Here is a 27,941-nt window from a genome sequence, read left to right on the forward strand (position 1 = left end):
TTGCTATGGAAATGCCCTCTGAGCAACATGCTGACCCCAAAACCAAGTAAAATAAGATGTACAAGAATTAAATTTAGTAGAACCTACTATGTAAAAATTATGCTAGACAATTCAAATACTAAGATACATTTATGGATCATCTGATTTGCTCAGAAAAGAGTTCATTTCACTGCAGTAGAATAAAATGAGAAGCAAAGACATTCCGGAAGTCACGGTCAGGGTTTTTGGTTTGGTTTGGAGGGCCACACCCAGCAGTGCTCAGGGCTTTCTCCTTGGCTCTTTGCTCAAAGAGCACTACTGGCAGTGCTCTTGGATAATTTGCAGTGCTGAGGATGAAACATGCTTTGGCTAAATGCAGATGCACCCGCTTTACCAGCTGAATTATCTCTGGTTCCGTCACTGGTGTTTTCTGAATTTTTTGTTTTGTTTTGTTTTTTGTTTTGGGGCCACACCCTGCGGTGCTCAAGGGTTACTCCTGGCTGTCTGCTCAGAAATAGCTCCTGGCAGGCACGGGGGACCATATGGGACACCAGGATTCGAACCAACCACCTTAGGTTCTGGATCGGCTGCTTGCAAGGCAAACACCGCTGTGCTATCTCTCCGGGCCCCTGAATTTTTTTTTATTTTGTAGTAAATAAAAGCAAGATACACCTTCTCAAGACTCCTGGAAATATTTTTCTTTCTGACAGATTATTTCAAAACACAAAGACATATTGGTGACATAATGCTAATTCAGGATTTGGAAACATGTAACAGGTAAAATGAATTAATCAGGCCTCATCTGCAAAACAACGTACAGGTGAGCTGTCTGGTGGGAAAGGGTACTTCTGTGGTAGTCCTCCCAGTTCCATAGAAAAGACAAGATCAACTATTTCTTGCCTCTTCTTTTGTTCTTTTCTTTGCCTTTACCCTTTTTTTGATTGTTGGCATCTGCCCCCTTTCTAGGCAATCTGAAAGTACCAATCTCCCTCCGGACCATAGTGCCTCGCCACCAGGCTTGAAGCTAGAAGAAAAAAGAAGGAAAGTTAGTATACTTTTTCAACTGTTTTCATGCCACATATAGTCACTGGTTTTTGGTAAAGTGATTTTTGCACAAAAAAGGATCTGGGAGATATGGCAATGGCCACATGCCTACTGGAGAAGCATGGTCCCTTCTGTGCAAAATCCAGAGCAATGCTCAACTAAAAAGGAAGAAGGAAAAACGGGAGTAAAAAGAATTAAAAAAAAAAAAAAAACCTAAGGAGTTAAGAGTTTTCTGTTTAAGTCACGTTTCCCTTTGCATCTAGAACCTTTGTGCCACTGCCCTTCCAGAAGTGCCAGGTTTCCCAAATCTAGTAAGATTTCTATCTAAAAGTCATGTTAGTTACCTGAACCTGGGGGGGGGGGGAAATAAACATACAGGGCCCCAGAGATATGACAGCTGGAAGTGTGTTTTCCTTGCACTTCCCCCACCCACGCTCAATACTTGGCTTTCATACAGGCCTCCATGTCCCACCAAGATAAAGCCTGAGCACAGCAAGGTATGTCCCAAAAACAAAGCAAAAAAAAAAAAAAAAAAAGTAAGCATGGAGCGCAAAGTATATGACAGTCCAGGGAACTTCAGTGGGCATCCAGGGGCGTGCTTTTCGTTTGGTGAAGCATTACTCTTACTTTCAAAAGCATTTATATAAGCCCCATAGAATGTCTTAGTTAGGGGCTGGAGAGATAGCATGGAGGTAAGGCGTTTGCCTTTCATGCAGAAGGACGGTGGTTTGAATCCCGCCATCCCATATGGTCCACTGTGCCAGCAGGGGCGATTTCTGAGCCTAGAGCCAGGAGGAACCCCTGAGCACTGCTGGTGTGACCCAAAAACACAAAAAAGAGTATCTTAGTTAGATGGAACTGCTCAGAAATACAATCAGGTCTACTTTGAAATGAAAGGCATCACAATTGGGATCAGACCCACACAAGAAAAGAAATACTACCTTAGAAACATTCTTTCTGTATATCTAGATATACTTTAAACTTACTTTTTTTTCTTTTTTAGGGGGAAGGGGTTGTGAAATTCTTTTGAACAGAGCTATAATTGACACATAACTATTTTAGTTTCAGGTGTACAACATAATTTGAGGGGCTGGGGCCATTGTACAGCAAATAGGGTGCTTGCCTTGCATGCCGCCAACCGAGGTTCTATTCCAGCAACACATATGATCCAGCAAACACACTAGGAGTAGTCTCTGAGTGCTTGACCTGAGCACTGAGCACTGCTGGGTGTGGCAACACACACACATGCGCACGCACACACACACACCACTGCAAATGATCTGGAAGTAGTTAACAATCATTACAGTTATAAATTTTATTGTGAAATCAAAGTATTGTGCTCTCCTAGCAACTTTTTTTTTTTTTTTGGTTTTTGGGCCCCACCCGGCAGTGCTCAGGGGTTACTCCTGGCTATCTGCTCAGAAATAGCTCCTGGCAGGCACGGGGGACCATATGGGACTCCGGGATTTGAACCAACCACCTTAGGACCTGGATCGGCTGCTTGCAATGCAAACACCGCTGTGCTATCTCTCCGGTCCCACAACTTTCAAATAATAATCAAAACATTACTTTAATCCATCCCTAATAAACATTCCAGAGTACAATTTGCAGGATGGAGACACAGCAGATATTACTCCTGTAGAAAAGGGCAACAATAGTTTCAGTCCAATTGGTGTCACTTTTGTTGTTGTTGTTGTTGTTGTTGTTGTTGTTTTTGGTTTAGCCCAGAGACCCTCAGGAGTTACTACTGGCTCTGTACTCAGAAATTACTCCTGACAGGCTCTGGGGACCATATGGAATGCTGGGGATTGAACCCGGTTCAGCCATGTGCAGGGCAAACAAACACAAATAAAAACACTTCAACATCGTAGTCAGATGGCAAAAGCCAGAGATAGATCAAATTCTAAAAGCAGCAAGGTCACACACACACACACACACACACACACACACACACACACACACACACACAAATCACATACAAAGGAGCATCCTTAAAACTGACAGCAGATTGGACCTTCAGCTTGCTTCTATCTGACATCGTTGGGCGGAAGCCAGGACAGCTGGCATGAGCCTCCCTCTCTTCTTCCTAGGTCCTAGTGAATTTCACACCTGACTTATATAAATGGGTCTACACCACAGTTCTCAAACAAATAAAATTTTGCTCAAAGTTATTTATTTGGTGAAGACGGACAGAAAAGAAAGACCACAACCCTCTCCTAAAACCCTTGCATCTACTAGGGGATCTAGCTACAAAGGCTTATTCCTAGTACAGCATGAACACTAGAAATCCAATGGGGAAACATGTAGAAGCCTACTAAGTGAAAAAAGTATCACAGCAGACATAAATAACATCAGTAAATCCTCAAACAATAATATCTTCATGAGGGTGTTCAACACAGTCAATTGATGGTACAAGTAATCAGAAAAGCTCAAGAAGGTATGAACTGAAATGAGAAAACTACTACAATCAGAAATAAAAGAAATTGATTCAATTTCTGCGCCACCCGGAAAAGCAGGCCGCAGCCATGGCGGTCCTGAACCCCTGGGACACAGTATCGAAGCCAAAGCCAGCTGGGCTGCTACTGAGCCATCTAATGGCATCGGGAATGGTCACCCAGGAGCTGTTTGATATATCTAAGAAACCAGTTGCTTGCTTTAAGAATGTCTCCAGGGGTCGGAGAGATAGCATGGAGATAAGGCATTTGCCTTGCATGCAGAAGGTTGGTGGTTCAAATCCTGGCATATGGTCCTCCAAGCCTGCCAGGAGCGATTTCTGAGCGTAGAGCCAGGAGTAACCCGTGAGCACTGCCAGGTGTGACCCAACCCCCCCCCCAAAATGAATTTCTCCAGGGGCCAGAGCAGAAGTGCAATGGTAGGTAGGTAGGTAGACAGACCTTGGTTCATCCCATATGCGTCCCATATGGTCCCCCAAGCCAGAAGAGATTTCTGAGCACAGAGCCAGGAATAACCCCTGAGCTTCACAGGCGTGCCTCCCCTCAAAAAAAAAAAGAATTTCTCCAGACAACAGTAAATTGCAGATATTGAAGCTGAAATTGACCAGAAAAACCTAGAAATTGAACTACTAAGACTAGAAAAAGACACCATAGATGTTGTTCATCCTTATTTTTGAGCTCAGAAGTGTCATAATTTATAAAGCATGAATAATTATCTGAAAGCAGTACTGAAAGAGAAGAGTCAGGCAAAGACTATTGAAACCCATGTGTCAGGAAAACTTGCCTATTGAAGCTGTTTATCACAGACACATGGTTCATTTATTGGAACTAACAGTAACTTTCATTGAGAGACTGGAATCTCATCTTGAAGCTATTAGAAATATTCCTGGGCCCGGAGAGATAGCACAGCGGCATTGCCTTGCAAGCAGCCGATCCAGGACCAAAGGTGGTTGGTTCGAATCCCGGTGTCCCATATGGTCCCCCGTGCCTGCCAGGAGCTATTTCTGAGCAGACATCCAGGAGTAACCCCTGAGCACCCCGGGTGTGGCCCAAAAAAACAAAAACAAAAAAAAAACACCAAAAAAAAAATTTCCTTATTTTAATAGAAATCTAAAAAAAATAAGCGGGGCTGGCGCAGTGGCGCTAGAGGTAAGGTGTCTGCCTTGCCAGCGCTAGCCTAGGACAGACCGCGGTTCAATCCCTCAGCATCCCATATGGTCCCCCAAGCCAGGAGCGACTTCTGAGCACATAGCCAGGAGTAACCCCTGAGCATTACTGGGTGTGGCCCAAAAACAAACAAACAAAAAAAAGTAAATAAGCAAGGCATTAGCAAAGATAGACATTTTGGTGACTAAAGCAAAAGAGCTGGGAGAGAATATAGTCAAATGGTGAGAACAACAAAATGAAATTTCTTCTTGTATTCCCAACATATTAACTAAAGAGAATCACCCTCATCAATATGTTACAATGACTCCTTTAACATTTACTAAGGTTAATGTTTAAAATATTACTGGGCTTTCCCCCATTCCCCACCCGGCTCCTTAGGGAGGGTGGGGGCTTTGAACTTCCAGCCTCCCAGCTCTTGAAGGTCTCTTTCCTTCCTGGGAGCCTTGAGTCTCTGCCAGCAAGGGGTTTGGCAGGCCTCCGCCATGCCAAAGGCCTTCTTAACCAGGCCTAGGGGAGGTACAGGACGTAGGTGACCTCAGCACCCCTCTACTGCCTTGCTCTGGATCTCCAGGGCTTCCCCTGGGCCACATGCCTGGGCAAGCCAGTGAGGTGGGTCCCTTGGAGGAGCTTGAAGGTTACCCTAGGCTTAACTTGTGGGTGCTGAGAGTTGCTTGGTTGCACTAAAGCAGTCAGTAGTAATTTCTTACCAGTCTGTATGTTCAAAACCACGCGGGGGCTAGTGCCCCCGCACGCACAGGATACATTAATAGTATTCTGTACCCTTGAATTATGTTTTGTTTTTTTTTGTTTTTTTTTTTTTTGTTTTTTTTTTTTTTTTTTTTATTTTGGGCCACACCCGGCGGTGCTCAGGGGTTACTCCTGGCTGTCTGCTCAGAAATAGCTCCTGGCAGGCACGGGGGACCATGTGGGACACCGAGATTCGAACCAACCACCTTTGGTCCTGGATCGGCTGCTTGCAAGGCAAACGCCGCTGTGCTATCTCTCCGGGCCCTGAATTATGTTTTTGTGTATGCAGAATGTCCATTTTGTACTCTGCCCTTTCACACACCCCTACAAAAGCTCATTTTTCTCTTTAACTCTCATACCCCCTACCATCATTACTCCACATTTACCCTTTTTAACTTCAGTACTGCAGAGTCCTAAGTCACAGACCAAAGTGGTGCACTGGAGTTAACACCCCCCAACTATTTCAAAAGGCATAAAATGGACACGTATGTCTTTTCAACATTTTATGTGTGTTTTCTCTAACAGCCATAGCTCTTGCTGAATATTTCCTTATACAGTGATGGTCTTCCCCATTTTTTATCTTTTCTTCTCTTTGTGAACTGTTCAATAGGGAATTTGGTGAAAGATTCCCTCAGTTTAATTCTTTTTTTTTTTTTGGGGGGGGGGGCCACACCCGGCGGTGCTCAGGGGTTATTCTTGGCTGTCTGCTCAGAAATAGCTCCTGGCAGGCACGGGGGACCATATGGGACACCGGGATTCGAACCAACCACCTTTGGTCCTGGATCGGCTGCTTGCAAGGCAAACGCCGCTGTGCTATCTCTCCGGGCCCTCTCTCCGGGCCCTCAGTTTAATTCTTATGTTTGAACCAAGTCACGGGTATTGTTGGAAGTGTTCTTACACCCCCATATGGACCGATAACACCACGTGGCTTTATTTTTTGTTTGCATAGGCACATTAAAACGGGAAAATACTATACATACAAATAAGTTCTTATCTAATAGAGATAGGAACACACAAATCTTGTAGTGCAATGGAACCTCACACCCTGAACATTGACATAATGACCTGGCACAGGCCTCAGAATAATGGGCATTTTCCATTCACCCCTGATCTAGGGAAGCCATCTACAAAACATCCAAGCAATCCTCTACCAGGCAAGACCCTACCGCTGCTCTGACATCAACCTACTCAAAAGAGACTTCCCTTAACACTGAGAAGACTTAACAACAACAACGACCTGCTTACTGGACAGGGCTTTCTGCATTGCCCTTTAATTGTGAGGTGAAATGAGAGGATGCTCCACACCAGCCTGACTTTAATGTAGGATATGCAGATTCCAGGATCATTAATACAGAAACCTGATGCCAACAATAGAGACTGCGTGAAAAATAAAACTGTATTGGCACTACAGACAATGACTTGGATTGAACAAACTAGTTTGCCTGGAGCCTAGAGTTGATCTTACACCAGGAAACTTCAGGGGTAGGGTCTCCTTCAGGGGTAGGCTTTTCCTTTCCATGTCCCCCATATTTTGGTGGGCCTATGCAAACAATATTTGCCACTCTAACACAGTTTTTGCTGTGCTCCTTTGACTCTAAACCTTAAAAAAAAAAGCCACTTAAACTTTTGATGTTAACTTAAACTAATATGCATTTACATGAAAGTGTAAAAAAATACTATGCCTTCAATGTTTAAGGAGTCACATAAATTTCATGGCTTTAGATTACTGTGTGTACTGCCAAGAAATGTTATAATGTATTACAATCTGGGGACTTGTGGACAAAGTAATTGTACATGGGTTCTGTTTTATTTTTCTTAATGTTCTTTGACTGTAAGTTCAAAATTTAGGCGTCAGCAAGGGTATTTCTTCTGAGAACTCTGTTTATGGGTAATTGTCCTTCCACTGTAACTTTACCTTGTCCTCTTTCTTTGCATCATTGTTCTCATAATTAAAAATTTAAAAATTCAGTTAAAAAATAAATAAAATATTAATGACAGGTGATCACAATTGTTTTTGCTTAATTATAATAATAAAATTCATTTCTAAGAGATGAAAAAATAAAAGAAATTAAGAACATGATAGGTGATATAAAAAAATTAGATGCTCTGAACAGCAGAGTAGCAAAAGCTCAGCCATAGACGAAGGGCCTCCAGATAAGGAGGAAATCACTGGGAAATAGCAGAAAGTAGGAAACAGTTTGAAATGAAATAAACAGCATATCAGAGAACTATGGGATGAGTTCAAGAGAAACCATATAAGAATCATCAGAGTCCCTGAAGAACAGAATGACAAATGTGATGAAGAATAGTTAAAGAAAGCATCAATAAGTATTTTGCAGAGTTATAGGAGCTGAGATCCAAGAAACCTTTAGGCCTTTCTTTAGATCCCAGCAAAAATAGACCCAACTAGGAAAACTCCAAGACACACACTATATTCGAAATTGCATAACCCAAAGACATAAAATACAAGATCAAAAAATAACTTACCTACAAAGGAGAGCCTAAAAGATATACAACAGATCAAATGAAATTTTGTGAGCCTGAAGAGTATGGAGGGATATTGTACAAAAACTCAATGAAATGGACACCTCACCAAAAATACTGTATACAGCAAGATATTCATTCATTATGAATTCCACAAGCTGTTGGAATTTATAATCTTGAAACAAATTTGGCAAGAGGCATTAAAAGAGCTTCCCTAATGGACAGGACAAACTTCAAAACTTGTGGCACTGAATATTGCAGTAGTAGTCACATGGTTGCATTCTACTAGATTAAGAAAGATGTATTTACTCTTAGCTTGCTAAGGAATGTTATGCATTTTTATAAATGAATTAACACCTTATTTGTATTAGTTAAAATCACTTGACAATCATCACAAATTAGTTTGTATTGATTTATTTTCTTAAAATGCCATATTCTACTCCTTTGTGTTTTTAGGATCAAGTAAGATGAAATAAATGTTATATTTTTGCCAAGGGGGAGAGGCAGGGAGAAGGGAGGTAATCTGGGGACATTAACAGAGAGAGGGATGATGGTGGTGGGGTTGGTGTTGGAATATTATATGCCTTAAACAACTATTATGAACAACTTTAAAAATCACAGTGTCAGGGCCGGAGAGATAGCATGGAGGTAAGGCCTTCCATGCAGAAGGTCATCAGTTCGAATCCCGGCGTCCCATATGGTCCCCCGTGCCTGGCAGGAGCAATTTCTGAGCATGGAGCCAGGAGTAACCTCTGAGCACTGCCGGGTGTGACCCAAAAACCACAAAAATAAATAAATAAATAAATAAATAAATCACAGTGTTGCCAGAGAGATAGCATGGAGGTAGGGTGTTTGCCTTGCATGCAGAAGGATGGTGGTTTGAATTCCGGTATCTCGTATGGTCCCCTGAGCCTGCCAGGAGCAATTCTGAGTGTAGAGCCAGGAGTAATCCCTGAGCACTGCTGGGTGTGACCCAAAAACAAAACAAAACAAAGAATCACAGTGTCTTAATAAAAATAAAGTAAATAAAAAGAAGATTTATAGGGGGCTGGAGCGATAGCACAGCAATAGGTCGTTTGCCTTGCACTAGCAGTAGGTTGTTTGTCCTGGCTGACCCAGAACGAACCTGGTTCAATCCCTGATGTCCCTGATGTCCCCCAAAGCCAGGAGCAATTTCTGAATGCATAGCCAGGAGTAATCCCTCAGCATCACCGGGTGTGGCCCAAAAACCAAAAAATAAATAAATAAGATGTACAGATTTATCAAACAAAACATCTGAAAGATGAAGACAGTGGTGGGATATAGTAAAAAATAAATATATTAAATGAAGTGAACTCCTCACCAAGTATACCTTACCCAGCCATAGTTGGAATGAGATAAAACTTCAAGAATAAACAACAACTAAGAAATTTCATCCATTTGAAACAAAATTTACAAGAATAATTGAAGGGATTATTCTCAGACATGACAAATCTCACAAACATACCCAGCTTGTACAGAAAGATGGCACAAACTACATTATAACAACCTACTCAATATCAGTGGCATAAAAGCATCAATTTAGAGTGGCAGGATAGATTAAAAATTGAATCCAAATTTCTGTTACCTACAAGAAACATACTTGGCACAGACTCAAAGCCAAAGTTTGAAAGGCAATATTTCAGGCAAATAACCCTCAATAAAAGTCTGGGGTGGGGAAGAAGTACACCAGGTCCAGGGCACTTGCCTTGCATACATCCAACCCAGAGCACTGTCTCTTAGAATTGTTAGGTCTGACTCCAAAATAAAACAAAATAATAGGTGCTCACTTCGCATGAGACAAATCTCAGGCTTAAACACAGCAACACTTATGTATCTGAGTACCACCAAGAGTGATCCCTGATGACTGCTGGATGTTGCCAAAATATCAAGCCAAATAAAATTCCTTTGGCATTGTTTTTATTAAAATAGTTATTGGGAGGCCAGAATGATAGCACAGCAGTAGTACATTTGCCTTGCACATGGCCAACCTGAGACAGACCAGGTTTGATCCCCGGCACCCCATATGGTCCCCCAACCCTGCCAGGAGAGATTTCTGAGCACAGAGCCAGGAGTAATTCCTGAGCACCACAAGGTGTGGCCCAAAAACCAAATGAATAAATAAATAAAATAGTTAACTAAGTTTTTTTTAGCCTACACTTGGCTGTGCTCAGGGATTACTCCTGGCTCTGCATTTAGCTCATTATTAGCAAGGTTTGGAGACTATATGAGGTGCCAAGAATTAAATTCCTGGGCCCGAAGAGATAGCACAGTGGCGTTTGCCTTGCAAGCAGCCGATCCAGGACCAAAGGTGGTTGGTTCGAATCCCGGCGTCCTATATGGTCCCCCGTGCCTGCCAGGAGCTATTTCTGAGCAGACAGCCAGGAGTAACCCCTGAGCAACGCCGGGTGTGGCCCAAAAAACAAAAACAAAAAAAAAAAAAAAAAAAAGAATTAAATTCCTGGTCAACCACATGCAAGGGAATCACTCTACTTACTCTTTCACCCCTAAAATAGTATCTTTAAATTTGATGCAAAAGTGCAAATTGTTTTTGTTTTGGGGCCACATCTGGCAATGCTCAGAGCCTACTCCTGGCTCTGTGCTCTAGGATTGCTTCTGTTGAGGCTCAGAGGGTTCATATGTGGCCCAGAAATGAGCCTGGGCCAGCTGTGATTCAAATTCTATATTTTACTTCAACTGCTGTCTTCACACCACACACACACACACACACACACGCCACTACCACCACCACCACCACACCACACCACACCACACCACACCATGCCCCTAAATTTAAAGTTAAGAACATGTCCTTTTGTATAGTAACTATTTTCCTAGATCACAAACTGGGTTGGCAAATTCCAATAGTAATAGTTCCTGTGCTTTATCACAGAGCTCCCATACTCCATATGTATCTCTCAGTGTTTGGTCAACTGTGGCTCTGAAGAGATCTCAAATTGTAAAATTGAAGTTTACCTTTATGATGCTCTTTAATTCCAGCACATCCCTTTCTCGCTTCTTCCTAAATGTCTCCTTTTCTATACGATCTTCAATGATAACCTGTTCATACTCTCTTATCTTCAATAAGAAGACAGTCACATTAATAATAAGACAGTAGTATCTTGGCTAACCCATGGCCCCATCAGCTCCACACTATTAATATAAAATTATAAAGCATGACAGACTTTAACCAAGGAAAAACTTATTGAGTTCCTATGTAGTAAATATTTATATACTAACTTTATCATTGGTCCCAATTTTTTTCAGGTTTTTTTGTTTGTTGGTTTAGTTTGGTTTGATTTTGGTCACAGCTGACAGTGCTCAGGTGTTACTCCTGGCTCTGCTCTCAGAAATCGCTCCTAACAGGCTCAGGGAACCATAAGGGATGACAAAGATCAAACCCCAGACAGCCATATACAAGGCAAATGCACTGCTGCCGTGCTATTGCTCTGGCCCCCAAGAACCCAGACTTACTTTTAAAATATTTCATGGGGGTGAGGTAGAGATAGTATAGCAGGTAAGGTGCTTGCTTTGTATTCAGCAACCTGAGTTTGATCCCCAGCACCATAGGGTCTCATAAGCACTGCCAGTAGTGGTACCTAAATACCACTAGCATGACCAAAAATCAAAATAAAATAATCTCTCATGGATCAGAGAGATGGCTGAGCACATGCAGAAGCCCAGATTTAATCCCCGGCATGGCTAGGAGTGACCCCTGCCCCTCCCAGCATAAAGCCAGGTGAAACTCCTCAACACCACCAGATGTGCCCCAATTAAGGGAAAAACAAAACCAAACATATATTTTTTTAAATCACTTCAAGGGGTGAGGAAAAAAATTGCTTCAAAATTGTTTTCAAGATCATAAAATAGAAATAATAGTCCAGGGACCAGAGCGATGATAGTACAACAGGTAAAGCATTGTTTGCCTTGCATGCAGCCAACCCAGGTTTGATCCCTGGTATCCCATATGGTCCCCCAAGCCTGCCAGGAGTAACCCCTGAGCACTTCTGGGTTTGGTCCAAAAATAAAAAAAATGAAAACCAAAAAAGCAATAATAGTTTGTATCTCAAGTGCTTGTTTCCAGAGTTTAATAAGACATGAAATTGCAGAGAAGCCCCTGGAGACAATAAGCATCATAGAAGTCATCAGCGTCACTGAAAAAGACACCCCCTCTCAACAGAGACACAACTATTTCTACAACCAAAACAGACTCTAGCATTACCCGGTGCTTGGCTTGCAGAGCCAGCCATGCTCTCACCGTTTTTGCAATTTCCTGAAGGTGTATTAAGTCATTATTCTTTGCCACTTTGAGCGCATTGAGTTCATTTTGTTTCGCTTCTGTGTCCTTATCATATTTCTCCATCCAGAACTCGAGCTTCTCCTCAAGTGTCTATTTGGAGAGAACATTAAAGCATACTTCACTAGGCACACAAAATATCTGCTGGATTAAATCATTAATATACATCGTTCGAAAGCAAGCAACATGTTTCTATAGTGATAGCAATAAGAATCAAGGTTACGTTTGGGGAGGACTAGTATAGTGATGGGAAGCCTGAGGGATTTTCCTAGGGAACCGTACTTGACTCTGTAGTAGAGTGATCACAAATATTCAATAGATCCTCTCTTGGTTTTTTCCTTATAGCCTTTGGGCCATACCCAGCAGAGCACCCAGGACTTCTTGCTGGTTTTGTGTTCAAGGATCACTCTTAGCGGGGCTCAAGGGAGCATATAGGGTGCTGGAAATGGAACACAGGTCAACTGCATGCAAGGCAAGTGCCCTGTCAGCTATATTATCACTCTGGTCCTGTCGGTCTTTATTCTTTGTTTTTTTAATTAAAGAATGTATTTTTTTTAACAAAAAGTCATTGCTGTAAACAGAGAGCATCATCATCATTGTCAACTACCACCACCATAATCACCATTTCTACCATTATCAAAATTGATAAATATGTGTATTTTTAACATCTGAATGCATTTTGTCATTTAAGCCTAGAAACTCTACAAAGATGGGAGCTATCAGGGTCAGAATATATGGGAGAAACTAAAATCCCTGATTCTTAAGTAGAACAGCTGGCAGGGAGAAAAAACTTGGCAAATTCCAGAGGTAGTATTTTAGCTTCATCATGACATTATTTTTGCCCTCAAGGAATTTTATTTATTGTTTAATATTTTGTTACTGAGGTAAGTTTTTTTTTAAATCTTTATTTAATTTTCTTTCTTTCTTTTTTTTTTTTTTTTTTGGTTTTGGGCCACACCCGGCGGTGCTTGGGGGTTACTCCTGGCTATCTGCTCAGAAATAGCTCCTGGCAGGCACGGGGGGACCATATGGGATACCGGGATTCGAACCAACCACCTTTGGTCCTGGATCGGCTGCTTGCAAGGCAAACGCCGCTGTGCTATCTCTCCGGGCCCTTAAATCTTTATTTAAGCACCATGATTACTAGCATGACTGTGGTTGGGTTTTAGTCATAAATAGGCACAACTAGCGGTGCTAGGAAACTATTTGTGGTATCATGGATACAACTGAAGTGGACTATATGCGAGGCAAGTCCCTTACCTTTTACTTTCTTTGGCCCAATGTGTATGTTATTAAGTTAGATCCAAGGGACAGAAAAAGATCTTAACAAGTTTTGCATGCAGGAAGGCTCAGTTTAATCTCTGGTATTATGTGGTCCCGAAGCACCACCAGGAAGCAATCCCAGGTACTGGGCCAGGAGTAATCTCTGAGCATTGCCTACAAACAAACCAAAAAAAAAAAAAAAAAACCACAAGAGGGGGTTCAAAAAATAGTGCAGTGGGTAGGACATTTGTCTCAGACACCATAGCTGACCTAGGTTCAATCTCCCACATCCCATATGGTGTCCCCTGAAAACCGCCAGAAGCCCTGAGCAACACTGGGTGTGGCTCCAAAACAAAAACAAAAACAAAAATAGAAATAAAACAACAAAACACAAAGGGAGGAGAGTCTTCTAGGAATATAGGCAAGTGGGCCGGAGCGATAGCACAGCAGTAGGGCATTTGCCTTGCACGCAGCCAACCCAGGACTGAATTGAATCCTGGCATCCAAATGGTCCCTGAATCTGCCAGGAGCGATTTCTGAGTGCAGAGCCAGGAGTAACCCCTAGGCACTGCTGGGCATGACCCAAAAACCAAAGAAATTATAAAGAAAGGAAGGAAGGAAGGAAGGAAGGAAGGAAGGAAGCAAGGACGGAAGGACGGAAGGAAGGACGGAAGGAAGGAAGGAAGGAAGGAAGGAAGGAAGGAAATATAGGCAGGAAGGAAGGAAATGTAGGGAGGAAAGGAATGGAGATATAGAGAATAAAAGAATAAAGGATAAGTAGAAATTTATGATGAATTGGGTCTGGAGTGTAAGTACTGCAGATAGGCATATATGTACGCATATAAATATACATATATTTGGGTTTGGTGGCCATACCCAGCAATATTCGAGGCGCTGCACTTAGAGAAACTCCTAGCAGAGCTTTGGGGAGCCATATGGGATGTCACGGATCAAATATGAGGCAGTCCTGTACAAGGCCAATGCTCTCCACCTGCTATACTATTGCTCCAGTCTCATTCCAGCCAACATTTAAACAATAAATCATAACCCATAACGATGGTCCCAATTAAGTGGTCATTAAGTGAAAACAGTAGAAAGTCTGAAGGCAAATTGTGTAGGACCAACTCTACACAAACAAATGTGCTAGCATTCTCCAAGCCTCAGTTCCCTCAAGAAATAAAAATAGGGGCCGGGCGGTGGCGCTAAAGGTAAGGTGCCTGCCTTACCTGCGCTAGCCTAGGACGGACCGCGGTTCGATCCCCCGGCGTCCCATATGGTCCCCCAAGCCAGGAGCGACTTCTGAGCACATAGCCAGGAGTAACCCCTGAGCGTCACCGGGTGTGGCCCAAAAACCAAAAAAAAAAAAAAAAAAGAAATAAAAATAGCTAGGGGCTGGAGAGATAGCATGGAGGTAAGGCGTTTGCCTTTCATGCAAGAGGTCATCGGTTCGAATCCCAGCGTCCCATATGGTCCCCCGTGCCTGCCAGGAGCAATTTCTGAGCATGGAGCCAGGAGTAACCCCTGAGCACTGCCGGGAGTGACCCAAAAACCACAAAAAAAAAAAAAAAAAAAAAAAAGAAATAAAAATAGCTATTGATTTCATTGTGGAGCATAGAAGAGAGTTCTATTTTTTTTACGGGGGGGGAGGGGGGAAACCAGTTTGATGTGTGTTACTCCTGGGTTATTCCTGGCTATGCACTCAGAAATCACTCCTAGCTTGGGGGACCGTATGGAACTCCTGGGGATCAAACCGTGACCCGTCCTAGGCTAGTGCTTGCAAGGCAGACAGGACACCTTACCTCTAGTGCCACCACTCTGTCCCGAGAGTTCTCTTCTATGTGTGATTTCCCAAATACAACTGGCTATGGGACCATGGGCCCCAAATCTAAAATCAACAGTGTTATTGAGGATACCTCAGAATTCATGCTCGTATCCATAGCTTATGGCAATGGAAATGGAAAATATTATGAATCTTTTTTTTTTTTTTTTTTTTTTTTTTGGTTTTTGGGCCACACTTGGCGGTGCTCAGGGGTTACTCCTGGCTGTCTGCTCAGAAATAGCTCCTAGCAGGCACGGGGGACCATATGGGACACCGGGATTCGAACCAACCACCTTTGGTCCTGGGTCGGCTGCTTGCAAGGCAAATGCTGCTGTGCTATCTCTCCGGGCCCATATTATGAATCTTTAAAGAATTATAAAATATGTATCTTTCTTTAAAAAAATAGATGTTTTGGGAAGAAATATTTCCTCAGCTGAGAATGTTACTGTAATTTTGAAATTCAGTACATTTGAGCCTGAGAGACAGTGAAGTAGCTTGCCTTGCATGCAGCTGGTCCATGTTCAACATGCCACATGGTCCCTGGAGCCCTACCAGGAGTTGTCCCAGCGCACAGAGCCAGGAGTAAACCCTGTGCACTACTGAGGGTGGCCTTTCAAAACAAAAAACAATACATTTAATTTTAAAATTATGACTATGATGAAATATAAAAAACAAATAGTTTATTAGAAAAGATTATATGATAAAGGCAGGAGACTGAAGTATACCTGTACTCAAATTATACCCTTATATTAATTCTCATGGAGAACTTGGAAAGAAAATATGAGCTTTACCTCATTCATGAGACTGATAGAATTTAGCTTTTCTTTTCTTTATATAAATAATGATCTTTTGATGTCCATGATGTTTTCTAAGTGGAACTTCAAAATCAAAGAATTTTGGCAGGGGCCGGAGAGATATGAAGGTAAGGCGTTTGCCTTGCAATCAGAAGGTCAGTGATTCGAATTCCGGCATCCCATATGGCCCCTCATGCCTGCCAGGAGTGATTTCTGAGCGTAGAGCCAGGAGTAACTCCTGAGCACTGCCAGGTGTGGACCACCCCCCCCCCCCGCAAAAAAAAAAAAAAAAAAGAATTTTGGCAACTGACCTGCTGTTGTTTTCTAAGGAATATTTCAATCTCCTGATGAATCCGGTTCTCTTCTTCAGTTTTCTGCCTCAATTTCTGTGAGAACAATAAACTAGTATCAGGACTTCTTCCCAGTAGGTCTACAGAGTACAGTTGTTGGACACAGTGACAGGAGCCCAGGCTTTCTGCCAGGTGGGACTCCAGCAAGACTAGGCACTTCCCTGGCAGCTCTTCACGAACTAAACCAGAAATCAACCAAGTCGCCAGCATTGTTGGGCCAGTACTGCTCCAGGTGAGACACAAGTAAGAGCCACCCAAAGGGTTATAATCATGGAGCCTCAAAAGTGATTGAAGAGAAGCAATGCTTGAGGTTCTGAGCCTGTGACAGGTCCCCACATACAGAGAAATGTGCCGTCAGAGCTATCCTTGGCAGCAGGCTTTAAAGAAGAGGATCCTGACAGGGGACTTTCCTGTACCCAGACAACATATTCTCTCCCCCAGGTCCTTTGCACCCACCCAGCATCCTTTCAGCATTGACCTTTCCCACCCCCTCCCCCCAGCCAAAAGGTACTCTGTTTCTTTCTCTGAGTCCTTTTCATTGTGACTCTTCTCTGCTCCATAAATTATAGCTGGAATGAATTTCAATTCTCTAGGGCTTTTGTTTGTTTTTCAGTCTCAGGGCCATACTTGTCTGTCCTCGGGTCTAAGTGCTCAGAGGTCACTCACAGTGGTGCTCTTGGAAACTAGGCAGTACTGGGGATCTAACTTAGGTCCCTCTCAAGCTCCAGGCTTTCTTTTTTGTTTGTTTTTTTTTGTTTTGTTTTTGTTTTTTGGGCCACACTCAGTGACACTCAGGGGTTACTCCTGGCTATGCTCTCAGAAATCGCTCTTGGCTTGGGGGACCATATGGGATGCCGGGGGATCAAACCACTGTCTGTCCTAGGTCAGTGTGTGCAAGGAAAACACCCTACCACTTGTGCCACCACTCCAGCCCCATCAAGTTCCAGTCTTTGAACCCTCTTCCTGCCCCTACGTAATGTGAGTTTTGGGTTTTTTTTTGTTTGTTTGTTTGTTTTTTTGGTTTTTGGGTCACACCTGGCAGTGCTCAGGGGTTATTCCTGGCTCCAGGCTCAGAAATTGCTCCTGGCAGGCACAGGGGACCATATGGGGCGCCGGGATTCGAACCGATGACCTCCTGCATGAAAGGCAAATGCCTTACCTCCATGCTATCTCTCCGGCCCCGAGTTTTGGTTTTAAGGTCACGTCCAGGGGTACTCAGGGCTTACTCCCGTTCTGAGCTCAGAGATCAACTTCTGGGGATCAGGAGTTGTGGTACTCAGGATAAAACCAAGATGGGTCATGTGCAAGGAAAGTGCCTTATCTCAGTACTATCTGGTGCAATACTGTCTTTATAAATTGAGGGAAGCAGCAGCAAAGTTTATGGTTACTAAGTACCTTGCTTTGCCCTTTATTTATTAGGAGAAATTAAAAGACGTTTTATCAAACCAGATAAGACCAAAGAAACAAAAGATAAGCAATTTTCAAGTCACTGAAAAAGAAATGGAAGAAACAGCTCATCAGAATCCTTCTTTGCTAATATGCAAGTGTTCAATCTGTTTTATGTTTAAATACATTTTATGTTTAAATTCAAATGTTAAGAGTTTCTGGAGAGAAAAGGAAACAAGAAAACACTCCTTTCTCTCCGCCATTTGCTGTGGCAATAATCAAGAAAGACAGTGCAAAGGCTGTCTACAATGTCCATTTTGGGGCTTGGTTTGTTTTTTGTGTGTGTGTGTTTTCATTTTTTTTTTTTTGATGGGGTGCTGGAGGCCCGGGCCACTCCCAGGAATATTCCAACCAGACAGGCAGTGTGGGCCTCATGATCTCTCTGTGCTCTGCCTTTATAGAGCCTTTTTGGCTCCTAGTAAAGCAGGTTACCTCAATTTCCTCCACTAAGAGCTCCTCAGCTTTGTTACATTTTTTCATTGTTTGGGAAATCTGCAGTTCACTGTTCATTTTCATATAGCGGTTCTCCATGTTGGTTTTTGCCTTCAACTCTTGCAATTGATCCTTGAGGTGAGAAATATATTCATTCTGACTCTGTAGAGAGATGAAGTCAGGATTCTAAATTAAAAACACCTTCGACCTCCTTTTTATTCTGTCAGTGGCTTAAGCATATCTCTATATTATTACATCAGCATGGGACTGAATAATTTTTTCTGCTGTCCCATGACAGAAAAACTGGCCAATGATTACAAAGAGTATAACGAAAACAGGAAATGTAGATTGTTCCGTGATGTTAAGACACTGTCCTAGCATGCTACAGAATTCTCTGTACTCATAGTTTTCCCATCACCATCTCATTTTGGTAGGAGATCACCAGGCTCTAACTTCTCACCCACCCCATCAGCTGCAATGAACTACCCACCAAGCTAGGGAAACTCTCCAAGGATTAACCTAGGAAGGCAGAAACACTAATATCTACTCTACCTGAGACAGCTCCGTTAGTGTTTATAAGATATTAATAAAAAAAGAAAGAAAGAAAGGAAGGAAGGAAGGAAGGAAGGAAGGAAGGAAGGAAGGAAGGAAGGAAGGAAGGAAGGAAGGAAGGAAGGAAGGAAAGAAAGAAAAGAAAAGAAAAGAAAAGAAAAGAAAAGAAAAGAAATTGCTCCTGGTTTGGGGGACCATATGGGACTCCTAGGGAGGGAAGGAAGGAAGGAAGGAAAGAAAGAAAGAAAGAAAGAAAGAAAGAAAGAAAGAAAGAAAGAAAGAAAGAAAGAAAGAAAGAAAGAAAGAAAGAAAGAAAGAAAGAAAGAAAGAAAGAAGAGGAGAGGAGAGGAGAGGAGAGGAGAGGAGAGGAGAGGAGAGGAGAGGAGAGGAGAGGAGAGGAGAGGAGAGGAGAGGAGAGGAGAGGAGAGGAGAGGAGAGGAGAGGAGAGGAGAGGAGAGGAGAGGAGAGGAGAGGAGAGGAGAGGAGAGGAGAGGAGAGGAGAGGAGAGGAGAGGAAGGAAAAGAAATTGCTCCTGGTTTGGGGGACCATATGGGACTCCTAGGGATCAAGCCACTGTTTAAACTAGGTTAGCACTTGCAAGCAAACACCCTACTGGTTGCACCACTGCTCCAGCCCCAGGTTTTATTCTTTTATATCATATTTTTTGTCTAGGACATTTTGATTTACTGCAATTCACATAAACCCCTCTTCCTTCACTGTAGGTTAGAATCAGGTGGCTTAGTCAGGCTGACCTGAAGATATTTCATATGCAATTGCAGTAATATTGGCCCCCCTGTTCCTGTGATATTACAGATGATTATTATCATTATTAAATATAATTAATGGAACTAAGTACTTAGTAATGAAGTTCTAAGCTTTTCAAAGCTAAATTCTCAATATTTGCTTTAACCCACTAACTTAGTAGGCAACTTTATACAGCAGGCCATATTCCAAAGCAATTAATTTTGAATATTTTTTAAAATGTTGTTTTAATGTATAAATATTAATTATCATACCCAAAACAGAAAAAATAGCAAAACTCTAATATTGGTCCTGCTTCTGAATAGCTGAGTAGCAAGAGTAGCTCAAGGTATTCATTCTCCCATAATACAATTTTTTTTTTTTGGGCCACGTCTGGCTGTCTGCTCAGAAATAGCTCCTGGCAGGCACGGGGGACCATATGGGACACCGGGATTCGAACCAACCACCTTTGATCCTGGATCGGCTGCTTGCAAGGCAAACGCCGCTGTGCTATCTCTCCAGTTCCCCATAATACAATTTTTTCCCTTTTGTTTAAACACTTAATTACAAAGTTCTTCATGACTGATGTCGGTATTACAACATACACCACTATTCATACATGCACATTTTCTTACACCAATATCCCCAAGTTCCTTCCCACTCTCCCCCTGTCTGCCTCTGTGTCAGACATTTCACTTCTCTCCTTCTCTTTCTTTTTCTCTTTCACTTTTTCTTTTACTTTCACTTTCTCTTCATCTTTCTTTTTCCTACCCCTGCCTGCCTCTGGGTCAGACATCTCACTTTTCTCTTTCACTTTCTCTTTCTTTTTCCCTTGTAGACATTATGGTTTGCACAATTGATAATGAAGTGGTGCCTATCTCTTTATCACTTTGCAGCACCCAGTTCTTGTCCAAAGTGATAAGTTCCAACTATCATAGACATAGTGGCCCCTTCTCTATCTTTTTTTTTTTTTTTTTTTTGGTTTTTGGGCCACACCCGGTAACGCTCAGGGGTTACTCCTGGCTATGCGCTCAGAAGTTGCTCCTGGCTTGGGGGACCATATGGGACACCGGGGGATCAAACCGCGTTCCGTCCAAGGCTAGCGAAGGCAAGGCAGGCACCTTACCTTTAGCGCCACCACCCGGCCCCCCCCTTCTCTATCTTAAGTGAACTGCTACACTACTTGTGGTGAGCTTCCTATCCTGGACTGGTCCTCCTGGCCCAAATCCTCAAAAAAAAAAAAAAAAAAAAAAAAGAACCAACTGAGATTTTGTTTGCACCTTGCAATACCCAATAGGAGTTCCAGCTCTGAGCTACTGTTTCCAAAGAAAATTTTGTGGGACTTGATATCAACCTTTCTGAGACTGGACTTCATGATCAAAGGAACTTGAACAATGCCACACATTCTGTCTTACTAGAACTAAACAATTTGTCATCTGTAATTTAAAATTCAAGATTCATTTATTTTTTTTAATTAATTAATTTTTTTTGTTTTGATTTTTGGGTCACACCTGGCAGTGCTCAGGGGTTACTCCTGGCTCTATGCTCAGAAATCGCTCCTGGCAGGCTCGGGGGACCATATGGGATGCCTGGATACGAACCACCATCCTTCTGCATGCAAGGCAAATGCCTTACCTCCATGCTATCTCTCCAGCCCCTCAAGATACATTTATTATGTTTTTAAGACATGTACATTATTATCCATCAATTGAGCATACACAATGAATTATAAATGGAGTTATAATTATAAATTAAATTATAACAGTAGAATTAAAAAACTGATTTGGGGCCTAAGAAATAGTACAGGTGTAAGGCACTTGCCTTACATGTACCTGACCCTAATTTGATCTCTGGTACTGTACATGGTTCTCAGCATTGCCAAAAGTGACTCCCTAAGCAGAGAGCTAGAACTTAGCCCTGAGCACCACTGCATGTGACCCAAAACCATGGTCCTCCTCTCTCAACAACAACAAAATAGAATTGAATGTGTGTGAAAACACTTTTCATGTTACAAAGTGCTTGACACTGGGGCCAAAGCAATAGTATAGCAGGTAGGGCACTTGTCTTGCACACAGCTGACCTGGGTTAGATCCTTGGCATCCCATATGGTTTACCATATCAATGCCAGGAATAGTTTCTGAGTGCAGTAGCAGAAGTAATCCACAAACAACTGCCAGGTGTGTAAAAAAAAATGACAAAACAGAACAGAAAATAAAGTACTTGACAATGGTCTATAAATTAATTCATAAAGTATTCAGTACCGGGTGCTTAATCACAGGAGTGGAGTTAGATATTGAATAAAAAGTAAAATATGTCATTCCCCCCTCCCCATACACACACATACTACAATGTATAGTCTTGGAAGTGCAAAGAACAACTAGATGTGGCCCTTCCTGGTGGCCTCCAAGCATTGATGTCATTATGGCTCTTTTGGACCACTGCTGGTTCTGTACTGCACCACATCCAGAGGCCATAGGATGAAACCAGGGCCCAGCTAACCAAGAATCATAGGGAGGGGTCAGAGAAAAAGCACAGTAGGTACAATGTTTACCTTGCAAAAGGCCAACCCAGATTCAATTCCTGGCATTTAGGTTCGATCCCTATTATCCCATATGGCCCCCGAGCATTACCAGGAGTAATTCCTGAGTGCAGAGCCAGGAGTAACTTTGAGCACTGCCAAATGTGACCCAAAAAAAATTTAAAAAAAGAAAAGAAAAAAACCAGGGTTGGAGAGAGATAGCACAGTGGTAGGGTATTTGCCTTGCACGCAGCCAATTCAGGATGAACAGTGGTTTGAATCCCGGGATCCCATATGGTCCCCAGCCAGAAGCAATTTCTGAGTGCAAAGCCAGAAGTAATCCCTGAACGCTGCTGCATGTGGCCCAAAACAAAAACAAAAACAAAAAAAGACCAATGGATCCCCTTGAACATTGCTTGGGATTACTACTCAAAGTTAAAAAAAAAGAAAAATAAATGAAAAGAACTATGTATTGTGTGATTGTGTGTGTGTGTGTGTGTGTGTGTGTGTGTGTGTGTGTTGCTGCTGCTACTACTGATGCCAGGTTTTAAACCCAGGGTTCAAGCATGCTAGATATATGCTTTTCCACCATATGCTGATTCTGTATAATGTAAACAGTTTGAAAGAAAAGGGCAACATGTTATGAGAGAAGATAACAATATTAACCTGCAAATGATATTTTAATATGCACCTGAAGGATGAGCATGTCATCACAAGAGAAGTGAGGTCATGGCCAGGGATGTGGCTCAGCAGGACATTACTTGCCTCACATGTAGGAAGCCCCAGTTCATTTCTGACACTGACACCAAAAAAAAAAAAAAAGTGAGGCCAAGCATATTTCCAAGAAAAAGGAAAAGTCAACACAGTTGAGTCCTGAGACAGCAAAGACCTTGACTATTTGAGGACTGAAAGAAAGCTCTGAGGGCACAGGGGACAGCATATGAGAGGAGAACAAGATAAAGTTAGGAGTGGAGACTAAGAAATAATCGGGCAGAACCCCAGATGCCCTGTTAAGAAGTCCAAGTTGGTATAGTAAGTGACTTGGGAAGATCTGGAAGTATTGAAGTCAGGGTGGAAACATTAGATGATGTGAAAACATTCAAGTGGTCATGTGAACTTCATAGAGGTGATCAGATACAGGCAGACACACAACAAAAATGCCTGGTTTGGGATCCAGGGAGAAAGCTCAGAGGGTAGCAGCACATGCCTAGCAGACACAGCACCAACAGTAAGGCCCCCAAACAAAACAAAAATATCCTTGGCTTCAATTGGAATCTATAATCTCTAAGACTTGCCAATCATATAAGTTGTGTGGAATTAGATCTCAGTAAACATTACAGAAAACAAATGCAGGGGCCAGAGAGATAGCACAGTGGTAGGATGTTTGCCTTGCATGCACCCAACCCAGGAAGGGTAGTGGTTTGAATCCCACCAACCCAGATGGTCCCTGAGCCAGCCACGAGTGATTTCTGAGCACAGAGCACAGAGAGAAAGAAACAAATGCAATAAATCCTACCTAGTATCTAGCATAACCTAAATATTTAATAAATGTTCATTAAGTGAATTTTAAACTGCCTCTTTTGGTTCAATTATATCTTTACTTTTAATGGGTATGTGTTTTTATGTTGTCTGTTTTGGGTGTCTTAATTATATTTTTGTTTGATTTTTTCCAGTTGTACTCATATTTTCATTTTTGGGGGAAAAATAGAGGGTTGCATCACACACCTGGTGGTATCAGCAGCTACTCTTTGTTACTCTTTGCTCAGAGGTCATAACTAGTGGTGTTCAGGGAACCATATGGGGAACTGAACCCAGTTCTCCCATATGCAAGCACATGCTCATCCCTTTGAGTTATTGCTGTCCTTACCCCTAATGTTTTTTGCCAAAATAACGATGAAGTGTTTTGTTTGTTGGGGGAGGGTTTCTTTGTAGTGCACCAAGGATTGAGTTTTGTGTATTAGGGATTAAACCTAGACCTCACATAAGTAAGATAAATGATCTACCATTGGGCTAGATGCTAGGCTGAACCTCAGAAGCTCTGCTTATTAGGTCCAAATATTGATTTTTCTTTTAAAAAATCAGAAATGTGGGGTTAAATTTTTAAAGACTTCTGCAGATGGTGGCTAACATTGGTCTACAATTACACTGTCTCAAGCCAAAGACATCTAATTGTTTTCCCCTTCCTTTGCCTTTGTCATTATGATGACTGGGGATCACACCACCTGTTTGTGATGCCAGCACACAACTGGGTGCTGCATCCTTTCTGTGTATAGTGCTGGCCAGACTTGCCTGTAGTGCTCACACACATGCTTGCAGGGGACACAATCCTGACCTAAGTGCTCACACACCATTAGCTGTGGTGATCAATGAGGGTTTCATACTTTAGTTGCAGTGGAGATCATGCTTTCTATTGAGGGAATAGGAGTGCCAGGTAGAAGTGTGGCTGGGATCATGTTTGAGACATCTGGACAGCAACAGTGATAGAACTTGTGGACTCACACTTGCAAGGCAGGTGTTTCAGCCACTGCAGCCTCTGGTATCTAAGGGTTTTCTGCTGTTGCCATGCTTCTGATGATTCCTATACAGCTGTTCTGCATAAAATTAAGGCTTTCCATGGTTAAAGAGGGCAAAAAAAGAGGAGAATAGAAATACTGATAAGTTAGTGATGATAAGATAGTAAGTCAGGTCAAAATCACAGTCACTGGAGAGATAAAATGCCATTTCATTTTTTATCTTCCCAGCATGCAACAACCAGTCAACCTAGAAGTTAGTGACTTGTAGGCTAAAGGTGTTGAGTTCATACAACACCTTTTAACATTCTCACCAATGCGCCAGAGAGATGGCACAAAGTACTGAACTCAAGTTCTACACTTGTAGGGAAAGAGGGGATGATTTCAATCCCTGGCACCACATGGTCCTCTGCAGAATATTAGGAGTGACTCTGAGCAGAGTGGAAATGGCCTTCTAAGGACCAGCTAGCACATGTCCCAAGGGGAGGTGCCTAATATTAGTGTCTCACTGAGAGAGACCTACCTTCACTGCTGCCCCTTTCAGCACCCTGAGTCCAGAGCTTCCTTCATGATTAAAGCCCAGAGATTGATACAGCACATTTGCAGGCTTCTTTCTTCTTTCTTTCTCTCTTTCTTTCTGCTTTCTTTCTTTCTTTCTTTCTTTCTTTCTTTCTTTCTTTCTTTCTTTCTTTCTTTCTTTCTTTCTTTCTTTCTTTCTTTCTTTCTTTTTCTCTCTTTCTTTCTCTTTCTTTCCTTTCTCTTTCTTTCTCTCTTTCTTTTCTTTTTTCCCTTCTTTCCTTCCTCCCTCCCTCCCCCTCTTCTTTCTTTTTCTTTCTTTCCTTCCTTCCTTCCTTTCTTTCTTTCTTTCTTTCTTTCTTTCTTTCTTTCTTTCTTTCTTTCTTTCTTTCTTTCTTTCTTTCTCTTCTTTCTCTCTCTTTCTTTCTCTTTCTTTCTCTCTCTTTCTTTCTCTTTCTCTTTCTCTCTCTTTCTTTCTTTCTTTCTTTCTTTCTTTCTTTCTTTCTTTCTTTCTTTCTTTCTTTCTTTCTTTCTTTCTTTCTTTCTTTCTTTCTTTCTTTCTTTCTTTCTTTCTTTCTTTCTTTCTTTTCTCTTTCTTTTTCTTTCTTTTTCCTTCCTTCCTTCCCACACCTGGCAGCACACAGGGGTTTCCTGGTTCTGCACTCATAAATCACTCCTAGCAGGCTTTGGGGGGACCATATTCCTTTGGGATGCTGGGAATCAAACCCGGGTCAGTCTTGGATCGGCTGCATGCAAGACAAATTATCCTACCATGGTGCTATCACTCAGGCCCCGGCTTGTTTATTTATGTTTTTATAGTATCACAAACTTATTTTCAAATCCAATATTGCATTGAGATCTGGAGTTCAAGATTTATTTGAATTAATTAAGAATTATTTCATTCAAGAGGAATGATTTAGTCATGGACTGAAGCAGAAGTAGCAGTCTTCCCCACCCCTAAAAATTTGTTTTTAAAAAGAGCAAACCAGGGGCCGGGCGGTGGCGCTGGAGGTAAGGTGCCTGCCTTACCTGCGCTAGCCTAGGAGACGGACCGCGGTTCGATCCCCCGGCGTCCCATATGGTCCCCCAAGCCAGGAGCGACTTCTGAGCGCATATAGCCAGGAGTAACCCCTGAGCGTCACCGGGTGTGGCCCAAAAACCCAAAAAAAAAAAAAAAAAAAAAAAAGAGCAAACCAACAACTATTTGTGATACTATGTCCCTGCTGGTTGCCACAACATTCTTTTTTTTTTTTTTTTTTTTTTTGGTTTTTGGGCCACACCCTGTGACACTCAGGGGTTACTCCTGGCTATGCGCTCAGAAGTTGCTCCTGGCTTCTTGGGGGACCATATGGGACACCGGGGGATCGAACCGCAGTCCGTCCTAGGCTAGCGCAGGCAAGGCAGGCACCTTACCTCCAGCGCCACCGCCCGGCCCCGCCACAACATTCTTGACTGAAAATGGAATGGCAGCAACTGATTTTTATTGTTCCTTAGAGAAGAGTGCTAGTTTGGAATTTGAGGAAGCCACTAGCTGAAGAAACTGAAAATTGTCTTATTACACCTCAGTCTGCCTCTTTGGTTAGATGGAAAAATGAAAATGGAATGTCATCTATGATAAAAGCCACAGGAGAAAAAGAACAGGTCAATGTTGCATTGTCACTTCCCATCTGCAAGTAAGCACACCACTTATCTGCAGCCTGACTAACCTGAGCTCGAGTCTCCCGATCAAACATAAATCTCATCCAGACTTTCAGGCTATAACTTTATTCACTACTTTAATTTCCCCTTTCCTTTTCTCTTCTTCCTTCATTTTTTTGTTTTTTTGTTTGTTTGTTTTGAGTCACACCCGGCAGTGCTCAGGGGTTACTCCTGGCTCTATGCTCAGAAATCGCTCCTGGCAGGCTCGGGGGACCACACAGGATGCCAGGATTTGAACCACCGTCCTTCTGCATGAAAGGCAAACACCCCACCTCCATGCTATCTCTTCTGCCCTATTTTTCCTTCATTTTTTAAAACTATTGTTTTGATTTGGGTTGGATTTCAGGGACCACATCCACATGTGCTCAGGTTTACTCCTGACTGTACACTCAGACATCACTCCTGACAGTTTGGAAGACCATCTGTAGACCCAGGAATCAAACTGTGTGATATACAAGAGTCTTAAAAGATGTACTACTGCTATTTACAATAGCCAGAATCTGGAAACAATCCAAGTGCCCAACAAAAAGAAACGGTGAAATAGGGGCCAGAGAGATAGCATTGAGGTAAGGCATTTGCCTTTCATGCAGAAGGTCATTGGTTCAAATCCCGGCATCCCATATGCCACCCCCCCCCCCCAACCTCGTGCCTGCCAGGAGTGATTTCTGAGCATGGAGCCAGGAATAACCCGAGTGCTGCCAGGTGTGACTCCCAAAACAAACAAACAAACAAAAGAAATGGTGTAATAATGGAACACTATGCAGCTGTTAGGAAAAATAATGTTATGAAATTTGATTATATATGTGTGAATATAAAGATTATTATGTTTAGTGAAATGAGTCAGATGGTGTTGGGTTTTGGCCCCACCCTAATCAATATTCATAACCCACCCTACGGTGTGATCTGGATTATTCCCTACTTGGTATTCCTCTCTCACCCCAGGGTGTGGCCTAGATTTTTCTAAAAGTAGGGGGTCTGAGGAAGGCTCTTATTCTTTCAGTCTTCCTCCATTAAGCTGCTTTCCTTCTTTGGAACAGAAAGCTTGTGTGGTTGGATTCCTGGTTTGAATGTTGGATTTCCTGAACCCGTTCTTGAACCTCTTCACTGTGTGAA

General features: G+C 42.4%; 1 protein-coding gene and 1 pseudogene across 1 annotated transcript in view; one reads left to right on the forward strand and one right to left on the reverse strand.

Annotated features, from left to right (window-relative positions):
* Positions 1–868: 868 nt before the first annotated feature.
* The window catches only part of IQCG (IQ motif containing G), a 46,897-nt gene continuing 19,824 nt past the window's right edge, over positions 869–27,941 (reverse strand). The window contains exons 7-11 of the mRNA XM_049785953.1: positions 18,294–18,455; positions 16,377–16,451; positions 12,151–12,282; positions 10,869–10,970; positions 869–1,003 (exon numbers count right to left, since the gene is read on the reverse strand). Coding sequence (XP_049641910.1) covers positions 869–1,003; positions 10,869–10,970; positions 12,151–12,282; positions 16,377–16,451; positions 18,294–18,455 — 606 coding nt within the window. The remainder of the gene's footprint in view (positions 1,004–10,868; positions 10,971–12,150; positions 12,283–16,376; positions 16,452–18,293; positions 18,456–27,941) is intronic.
* Positions 3,549–4,979, forward strand: LOC126026268 (HAUS augmin-like complex subunit 2; annotated as a pseudogene).

Source organism: Suncus etruscus, chromosome 13 (genome assembly GCF_024139225.1).
Source record: "Suncus etruscus isolate mSunEtr1 chromosome 13, mSunEtr1.pri.cur, whole genome shotgun sequence".
NCBI lineage: Eukaryota > Metazoa > Chordata > Mammalia > Eulipotyphla > Soricidae > Suncus > Suncus etruscus.